Below are 10,514 nucleotides of genomic sequence, written 5' to 3' on the forward strand. Positions count from 1 at the left end.
GGATGGATTGAATTGATTGGTTCTACAATTATCTAATACTATTCTTTTACTTAAAGTTGACCGAAAACTTATTCTTTAACTGATGTTGGTGTTATAGATTTATAATAGTATTCCACATGTTAATTTATGGACGAAATTGATATCAATTTTATTTGTAATTGATGCTTTTTATGTTACACTCCTTGTTGATTTGGAGTAAATGTTAGTATTTTAGAGGTTGCATTTTTTTAAATACGAGTATGGTACCCATGCAATGTGGCGGTGGTGGTGGGGATGTCGGTCTAGTGGTGTCGGTAATGGTACTATTGGTGGTGGTTGCAGTGTCAAGTGGTGTAGGTTGATGTAATATTGATAGTGAAAATTTATAGAAAATAATGACTTAAAGTGTTAACTATTATAATAAAGGTTTAGAGTGTAAATTATAATTAACGAGCATGACCCGCGCAATGCGGCGATGGTGGGGAAGACAATCTGGTGGTGGCGTTGATAGGGTTTTACTTTACTAGAGACGAAAATGATTGAAGGGCATAGTTGGTATATCACGTGAGAGAGTGCTTAGCAAGGAAGATTATTTAAGGGCATTTTTGTCTTATCAGGTTCTTAATTAAGTTAAAGGAGGAATCTAGTTTGCTTTATAAGGTATTATAGATTAAGGACAAAACATAAAAAGTCAAGGATAATTCTGGTAATTTAAAGGTAAAATTACCTTAAAATAAAAAGAGGGTATTTCTTTTATAAGAGACTAAAGAAAAGATAAAAATTAGTAAAAAAATAGACATATATATAACTTTGGTTATGTTCGGCTATTCATTTTTTAAAATATCAAAACCTAACTCAATTTGATGGGTTTGTTTTTTGGGTGCGGTTTCGTTCTTGAATCCCCTTTTTTGAATTTGAATGTAGTGAGAAAAAGTATTTTTTGTGCATACACTACTTTCAAACACGTACATACTCTCTCAGACGACGAAAAAGTAAAAATAAAAAAATGTCAAACCCTATAATGGTGAACATACTGTCAGACGACGACGACGAAGAAGAATTTCAATCAAAGAAACAAAAAAGAAATAGTTTTGATTCAAACCCTGTTCTCATAATCGATGACGAACAAACTCCTTTCAAATCGAAAACTCCTTCGTCTTTTGTTGTACCCGAAACGCCTCTATCAACTAGTGTTGTCCCAGAGACGCCATTGGAGGAGGCGCCGTTTTCATTCAGATGTAAAACTACTATTTTTGTTTCTCAACCAGATTTCATGTTTTCTCCTGCCCCTCTTAATCCTCCCTCTGGTAATTTCCCTTTTTTTATTTTATTTTTTATAAAAATTGTTATTAATTCACTTTTCTAACTATCCATTTATCTTGTTTTTTTTGGTATGATACTATGATTGCCTTAATGTGAAAATAAAAATAGATTAAAACCGAAAGAACGTGTTTATTTACAACAATTATGAGGCGACTGTCGAGATTTTGTATGCTTTCTTTCCCACCCAGACCTAGAACTTGCATTCCTTAACCAAAATGTAACCATAAGTCCAAAACTGAAGATACGAAAAACTTGAGGCCCGTAACATATTGAGGCCTGAAGCGACAGCTAGACCATTTAGTATTATTGGCCCGGCCTTGCTTGTTTGTGCTGCTTACTTCTTTTTTGTGCTGAAATGCAAATGCCATGGTTGTTGAAAACATTAAATTAGTGTTGATGGTCCTCATAATTGCTAGTTGAAAGCATCAAACGATGCATTTGTTGGTTATTTATTTATATTAGAGCTAGCGATATGGGCATGTCGGATGGGTTGGGTATCTGCTATATCGGTTCTGGGTCAAAAAGGACCATCCTTTGGTTAACAAGGGTTCGTCTGCTACCTAAATTCTACTGTTCTATTTGACGTTTACCTTGGAAAGTCATTTTATATTTTAATGAAGAACATAAACAATGATATATGATCTAGTGGTTGACAATGTAGTGCTCACCTTCTATCGGATCATATCACTCTTCTACCAAAACTCATTATGTCAAATACACTTCATGAGCTCACAAATCCTCTTCTTCGAAAAATCAAAGTGTTGGTCTCGGTTGTATATAATAATAATGGATATATAATAATTGATATTAAAATAAAAACAAAATGGTCTGTAACTTGGTATCATGTTTTAGAATCACCATTCTACCTCTCAACCTGTAAGCATTGAGTTGTGATTTATGGTCTTGATAGTAGATTCAACGGGTCTATGATTTAAGTCTTGTATATTGTAAACCAGCTTACTCTCTTCCTTTGAAAACTGAGAGCTAAGCAGTTTTGATCTAATAAATTGAAAAAGAAGTGTAAGGGCCAATATAACATAGAAAGAAGCGCCAATACTTTGTGAGTGATCAATCTTTCATATACGTGGCGAACTTGGGCTGACCGAATTTGTTAAGACAATTACGATACAGATAGCATATTTATAGATTTGTGAAAGATGAGATTTTTTAAAGCTGTGTTTGAAATATTATGGTATCAATTGTCAAGTATAGCAATAGATTTCTTCACTTAAATACTTCATTGGCTCCAAGATATGATAGAGATGCCCATTTAATAATTTAACATTAGCAGTAAGTAATTGTAATAGATAAGGTATAGGGGGCGTACAGTGCTAAAAGAAGAAGTAGATGACAGGGCCACCATCTGAGTGAAATTGAACCTCACTTAAAATATCATGATGGAAATTTTTATATGACCAGGATATCTAAATAAAGTTAGAATCATATATCACTAGTAATTTGTATCGATATACAAACAAATATACCATGGTGTATTATGTTTACAACATCTCCACTTTCTCCAGATGATAGTTTCTTAGAATTTTTATTAACACCCGTTTTCTCCATCACTTAGCTAGTTTATTTTTCACCAACTGGATCTACTCTTTAGAATTATTGTGAAATTTGAAGCTGCTTTTTTCTTTATCTTCTATGTGCCTACTTTTGAATTCTTCAAGCCCACAGATTAATAATAGTCTAGAATAATTCATTTCATCACTAAATGACCTTTGGTTTATTGTTATTGGGATAACTTGACAACCAAGAGTTGAAGTTGCCACTTGTATATCTGATGGTTGAAGTAATGTTGCATCTATGTAGAAGAATAATCAATTATCATTCATAATGTGCTAATAGAACGTAGTTACCAATGAATCTCTTTTTTGGAATTTTTTTAGTTGTAAAGTGTATATTTAAACGTTTTATTTGACTTAGAGCTGAAGTGTTTGCTGGTTACAATAATATATTTATATAAATTGTTAATATTGAAGATATCGTTCTACAGGATTAATATGTCTAGAATCTGACGAAGAACCTGATAGGATTGGGAGCTCCCCTGGAAGACTAAATGAGGCGAAAAGCTTATGTGAAAGACAAGAGGAGTTGAAATCAGCTACTCTAGATGTGGAAAATAATTTTGAAGTGCCTTTAACATGTTCAGAATCCTCAATGTTACAAGGTCAGCTACGATTTACATTTTTTATTATTGTGGTGGATGTTTGTCATAGTTAAGGGACAATGAACAAAAAAATGTGCTTTCTGCATCATGCAGGACGGGAATATATAAAAATTTGGTTAATGGTTTGAACAAAGGACATCTTAATGACAACCAAATATGAATTGCACTTCCCATTGGCTCAAACAGATCCCTTTTTTCTTGTTCGATTAGTTAGGATTTATAGTTACACCTTTGGAACTTGATTTATTCATAAATCATAACTGATGCGAGGCACATACGTGCAGAAAGCTCTTCTTTCCCGTCTGATGTACAAGATGATTTTCCGCAGGTACTTTCTCATTCAACTCTTTCCCTGCTTCATTTTGTACGTTATACCTATTCTGTACCTAAGCTTCATAATGTCTACATATAAGTTTATAGCTATGTTTGTATATGTGTATTTGTTAATTATGTGGAAGGCTGATCTGTTATCCAGACTTCCAATTACTCTGAAGAAGATGATATTCTGCCTCTGGCAAATAATAATATTCAAATTTCTGATCATTTTGAAGAAGATGATATTCAACCTCTGGCATCTAACAATGTAAAAATGAAAGATAAAACAAAGGGTATTACAAATAAGAAAAGGAGTGCTGGGGATTTGACCGGAAGGGTAAGAAGCACAAAGGAAGAAAAAGCTCGTTTACTTATCGAGAAGAAACAACAAAAGGAGGTATGTGTTTTAGACTGTTAGCTGACAAAAGAATATATAAATTTAAATTTAATTGGTTTGTATGAATGTATTATTTTACTGATATATATATATATACACATATTGAAGCAAGAAAAGTTAGAGAAAGTAGCTCTGAAGGAACAAGCTGCAGAGATGAAGAAGATGCAGAAAGAAATTGAAAGATGGGAGAAAGGAAAATTTGCTCAACAATCCATTGTGGCTAAAATCGATACTAAAGTAGTAGAACAAGGATCTGTTGGAGGTGAGACTGAATTTCTGTGTTGTGACTCTGTTTATGGCTATATATTTTTGTTAGTGTCTGGAAATTCTAATATGTGAGCATGTGCTTGTCCCTTAGTTCAGGACAACTGCTTACAAGGTTGGCTGAAAAAGGTGTTACATTTCAGATTACTTCAAATCCAGTTGAAAGGTCAATTATTTGGACCATGTCTGTTCCAGATAATATTGCACAGGTAAATTACACATTTAATTTTTAAATAGTTGGTTATGTGTCTACTATTTAGGGGATGGCATTAACAATTTGAGTCCACGGGTTTAGCTAGTAAAAACAGTTGAGCTGAGTCAGCTGACTCATTATATATTTTTCTTTCCACTATTTCATATATAGTTTAGCTGATTCAAGTTTTATAGGTATAGGTGCGTTGCAATTGATTAATGACTTTACTGTAAGGTTACTTCTAGTTGGCAATTTTATTATTTTCCTTGGAGGGATGAGTCCAGCCATTAGAAATTTGACACCGAACATGCATTGTTATATGATGCAGGCCTTGACTCGTGGGACCGAGATCCCATATGTGTTGCTTGTTTTTGAGGCAGAGGAGTTTTGTCGCCTTGTTGCAAATGAATCTCTTATGCATCACGTCTCTCGTGTTCAATCCATTTATCCATCTCATACAATTTGTTTTCTTACAAATAGGCTTCTGGCCTACATCAACAAAAGGTCCACTTCATCCATTCTTTTCCAGTAGGTCCTTATAAAGGGGGCAATATAAGCACACATATATACCAAATTCGGGTTATATGTAAATGCTAAAGGGTCAAGTGTTGAGGTGGCAACATGGTTGGGCTGGGTAATATGTCAAAACAGGTCTTATTTTATTGTGAGACGGGTCGGAATGATCTATCAGTGCTTTTTTCTTATTAGTTAGTTTTTTATGAAATCACCAATGTGACTCGTTTGAGACAGGATATAACCCTCCCAATTTGTCACCAATAGGTAGACTATACCAGTATGAACTTACATGGATCGATTATGTTTCTGTTTCCTCCATCTGAGGGTTTTGTTTGCTTTGCATAGGGAACAAGAACATTACAAAAATCCCGGGAATCGTAGTGGCTGGAGTCGTCCACCTGTGGAACAGGTTATGATTTAATCCTTTGCTGATTAAGCTTTAATTATCAGCTGCAAGATATTGAACAAAATCTGTTCAATTATCCTTTTTTTTGCAGCTGTTGTCAAAATTAAGTACACATTTTGTTGGTGTACATTCAAGATTGTGCACGGATGAAGCTGAATTAGCAGAACATGTAGTAGGCTTGACGTGCAGCCTCGCCTCTTGCCAGTTTAGGTACTCTTAAATATTCCTGCCAATCAGCATCTTAGGGGTTTTTGGCTGTGTTTTAAAATTAGCTATTGTTAGTTTGCTACTAGTAGTTCTGTAGTTGCATTAATCAAATTTCAGTATTGGGTAAAAGTAATTATATTAAATCTGATTACTTTAATGTAAGAATATTGATTATTGAAATAAACTTAAAATTACACACCTATCTGATTCTTAAAGCTGCAATAATAAGTTAAAAAACACATTTTGTACTCTTGTAGACTTGTACAAATGCTAATGTCCTACAATGTTGGATCTGTAAATGGATTGTTTTTGATTTTTTTCTGTAAGTACTAGCAAGTTATTTCCATTAATCTCATACAACTCCGGATTACTCATCAAAATTGCAGAAAGAAGCTCACTCGGCTATCTGTCAATGCTAATGGTTGCCTTATTCCAAAAGATGCCACTGACCGAGCTCTCATAAAAAAGAGCACTTGGTAAGAACTTTGTTGTATTTCAAGTTGAAAAAATTATACTGGGATCGGTAATATGTGCTAAGATTAATTTCTTCCTCCCAAAAGTTATAATATTAGAGATAATGTCTACCAAAGAGAATGAAATCTCCTCTCTATATCTTTTTTGTTGGACAAACGACCATCACTGTTTTGATTTTATTGCCCCTCTATATAGATACCTTCTCACTGGGCAATAAACAAGTGCATGATTCAAATTCGGGACCTTTAGAGTAGGGCAAAGTCAACGGAGCCACCTCCATGTGTGTGGCGGGTGGCAAAATGGGTGGGTTAGGTAACAGTAAAGAGGGATTCAGGTTCAATTTGAAACAAGCATGTTTGTAGCACGTCTCAAATCGGGCCTGATTGTGTCAACCCACTTAAATTTATTATTATATTTTCCCTCGGTTTGAAATATATAAATATCTAATGTGCTATTATGTTTACAAAACTCTCTTATCATCACAAAAATACTCTAAGAGGGCGTTTGGTATGTTGCTTGGTATAGAAATGAGAATGGGTTTGAATAAAGAGAGGAATGAGAATAGATATAAAGTTTTAAGCCAATCAAACATCCACACCTAGTATGTATGGAAAACACTTGATTTGGTAGGTTTCCATTCCCATATTTGAATCCGAAGTCTTAAAACAAGTGCTTTATGTCATTCCCGTTGGCAGACCCCATTTCTAATCTCATAATCCAAACACATCATAATTTTGTTAATAAAACAACTTAAAAAGGTTTTAGTCAAATTGCGACCTTTATGAATTTGGAAGTCTTTTCCTTCCAGGTTAAAAGCTTTAGTAGCCATCCCAAAGGTACAACCTCGATTTGCTATAGCAATATGGAAGAAGTATCCGACCATGAAGTCACTCTTGAAGGTCTATATGGATCCAGCCAAGTCGGTTAGTATTATGTTTTATTTTTGCGCTTTAAGATGAAGCTAATATTTGATTAATAGGAGACTTAATCAATGGTAAATTATTAGTAATTGGGAATCTAGGGTGGTTTAATTATATAATTTACTAGTTTTTTTGTTTTCGTGTTGAGGGTGCTGAGTTTTTCGTTTTTTTTCGCAACAAGTAGTAGTAGGCTAGTAGCATTAAGTTTGTTATTCATTAGTATTTTTTTTCCTCATCAGAAATAAATGATACCTTTTGCAAACATCTTGTAAGTGTATCATTCTGTGTTGCTAAAGTGGATTTGCAATTTGCTTTGTTGAAATCTGCGTATGCAGGAACATGAGAAAGAATTTTTACTTGCAAATTTAGTAACAGAAGGGTTGGTTGGAGATAACAGAAGATTAGGAGAGATCTGTTCCAAGAGAGTGTACAGGATATTGATGGCACGAAGTGGAAGTACCAAAACTGATGACGTTGAAAGTGGCGCTGATTTCTTCAACCAACAAGCATCATGAAATCTTGTGTATGTCGTAGTAGATTAGAATTAATGCTGACAGTGATATTGCTGGTTCAACGTTTTGTTGTTTAGCAATGATATCTGTCTTGATTTCTCAAATTGTTTGAAATCAAAGTTTCAGGTAAAGTGGCTATATGACCATTGATTTGGACAACACTGGGGCCTTGACTTCTTGAGCATTAAGGATCTGGGGCCTGGTTTTTGTATCTGTCCATTTTGCTTTATACAGTTTTAGTTCCTTCATGCTATTCGCGACGTTGTCAAGAGAAAGGTGGTTGATAAGTAACATGCTGGGAAGTTAGGGCTGTCAATTTCGACCCAACCCGAAACCCAACCCGAAAAAAATCAGGTTAGGGTTGAGTATTTTCGACCCACCAACCCGCCAACCTGATTTTTTCTGGGTTGGGTCCGGGTTGGGTTGTTGGGTTGTCAGGTCGACCCGCCAACCCAATATCTTTAAAATAATTGAATTATATATAATAGTTTATACTCCACATTACACTATTTCACACGTCCTATTCTTATTTTTTATATTTCTAACCTAAAGTAACTTCAAATATGAAATAAAAGGAGGATTCAAAATTCTGTGAGATGATAAGTGATGTAGGATGAGGCGGTAAGTTTGTTAACTTTGTGCCAAGTATTAACAATACCCTCGTATTTTTTTCTTTTTTGTACCATTCGTTTTCGGCTTACACCATCAATGATAAAGCTTTATATTGGTTGATTTATTCCATTTTATATTTATATATATTTGCTTCTCGGGTCACATGGGTTGGGTTATGGGTTGGCGGGTTGTGGGTCAGGGTTGAAATTTCTGACCTGAAACTTTTAGTGGGTTGGGTTAGGGTCGGAGTTTTTCAACCCACCAACCCGAACCTGTCAATCCGAACCCGAACCCATTGACAGCCCTAGTTGTTATCCTGATCAGCTTATACATATGGGATTATGGCATACGAATGTAACCATCTATGACAAAATAGTTATGTAATGTAGTGACCTACTCGGGTGGCTATGTGATATAAGCTCCTTCATTTTTCGGGTTATGTGATGTATCGTGTTACCTGTTGTTTAGGTTACCGGTCACCACACTACATTATATAACCATTTTGTAATATGTGGTTACATTCGTATGTCATTGACCCGCGTTGACTTGTACTTCGAATTAGAACTTGAAACCGGTACTAGGGATGTGCACGGGTCGAACCCGGATTGACCCGGCAAAACCCGGCCTGACCCGTGACCCTTGAGAGCATGAAGACGTGACCCGTGACCTGGCCCGTGAAGGTTCGGGTCAGTCACGGGTTTCCTTCACAATTTTTTGGTTTTTGCCTTCACCCGACCCGTCTAACCTGTGACCCGCGAATGCACTAAAAATGTGACCCGTGATCTGGCCCGTTAGGGCTTCGGGCGGGTCAGTCGGGCCGGTTCCGGGTCAGGCGCGGGTCAACGGGGCTTTTGCTCATCCCTACCGGTACCAATCGACTCAAAAATGACTTCCGCACAAACCCTAGCCAAAAATTAACCATCAAACACTTCGCCGGAAAATATGGTGTTATGGTGAAAATGGTGTTGCAAACACAAATTTCATCTGGACTTCCCCAAAATAAATAGTGAAATCGAAAACTAAATGGAATTTTACAATTATTTATACGAGAATTTTATTTTTGTGCTTGTGACTGAAAAAAATGGTGTCATCGAAAATTGTGTCACCGGGAAAATGGTATTATGGTGGTGGTGACTGTATAATTTCTAACTCATCGGTAACAACAAGATACAAGAATGGTGTTGCCGGAAAACTCATCGGAGAAGATGATCAGAGTGTAAATTTGCCAGATACAATACATAACCCTTTTTTCATAGGTGGTTACATTTGTATGCTATTATCCCTTAAACTATTACCAATTACCTGTTACAACTTGCAATACCCGGTAACATACATCATATAGCTCGAAAAACATAAGTGCATACATCACATAGCCACCCAAATAGGTCATTACATTACATAACCATTTTGTTATAGGTGGTTACATTCGTATGCCATGATCCATATACATATATGTGTGAGTTGGTCTATAGGTTAATTTACTAAAGAAGATATAAATTTTTTTTTGCGCAAGCGTCCAACACCTTGTCTATCCTTTTTTACAAATCATTAATCGTTGATGGTTAATAAATAAATATGCATAAAAATGATACGATGAAGTTATTGCTACCCTTATTAAATAATTGTTTGTAAATTTAAACTTAAAAATAAAAGAAATAAAGTTGTTTCATGTTAATGAAAGAGTGTTTATGTAATGGTTTGCGTCAATGGTTGTACTCAATTCTCCCTGGACACCTCTTGTGGCCGAGTTTGCTCATGCTAATCGACACGTTCACCTCGTACACGGTATATCTTCTACTTTGGCAACTTCTTTACTTTGATGGTATATAATGAATTCACAACAATCTCATTTGCAAGTTTATACATAGTTCCTCTTTCATTTTGGTATATACAAGTTTATGTAATGAATTCACAGCAATCTCATTTGCAAGTTTGATGGTATATACATGGTTCTCCTTTCATTTTGGTCATCACCAGGATGTCGACCGAGGCAAGCCCAAAACTTAGGCTCACTTTGTTCGGTTTCTAAGCGCCTAATGTTGTCCAACTCAAATGAAAATACTGGTAGATGGTGTCTTATTCCTTTACTACTTTCATGCTTTTTCATTTTCAGCTAAGATATTAACATACACTTTTCTTGTTACAAGAAACTTGAAATGAGTTAACTTTAATGTCAAAGACTCTTGATTAAATTTGGTCCCCTTTTGACTTCTCTTGCAG

At 35.4% G+C, this 10,514-nt stretch overlaps 1 protein-coding gene across 2 annotated transcripts; it reads left to right on the forward strand.

The window, feature by feature from the left end:
• The first annotated feature begins 878 nt into the window (after window positions 1-878).
• LOC122605396 (crossover junction endonuclease EME1B) lies at window positions 879-7,930 on the forward strand. Of its 2 annotated transcripts, XM_043778342.1 has the most exons (13): window positions 879-1,286; window positions 3,305-3,478; window positions 3,763-3,806; window positions 3,954-4,190; window positions 4,299-4,452; window positions 4,554-4,663; window positions 4,976-5,151; window positions 5,509-5,572; window positions 5,661-5,779; window positions 6,163-6,252; window positions 7,059-7,173; window positions 7,506-7,693; window positions 7,803-7,930. In XM_043778342.1, exons 1-12 carry the CDS (start codon window positions 986-988, stop codon window positions 7,683-7,685), a joined length of 1,764 nt encoding a protein of 587 aa, XP_043634277.1. In that variant the 5' UTR covers window positions 879-985; the 3' UTR covers window positions 7,686-7,693; window positions 7,803-7,930. The 2 variants fall into 2 exon arrangements, with proteins under 2 accessions (XP_043634277.1, XP_043634276.1); XM_043778341.1 differs by having other exon boundaries at window positions 7,506-7,930.
• The last annotated feature ends 2,584 nt before the right edge of the window (window positions 7,931-10,514 follow it).

This window comes from Erigeron canadensis, chromosome 6 (assembly GCF_010389155.1).
Source record: "Erigeron canadensis isolate Cc75 chromosome 6, C_canadensis_v1, whole genome shotgun sequence".
NCBI lineage: Eukaryota > Viridiplantae > Streptophyta > Magnoliopsida > Asterales > Asteraceae > Erigeron > Erigeron canadensis.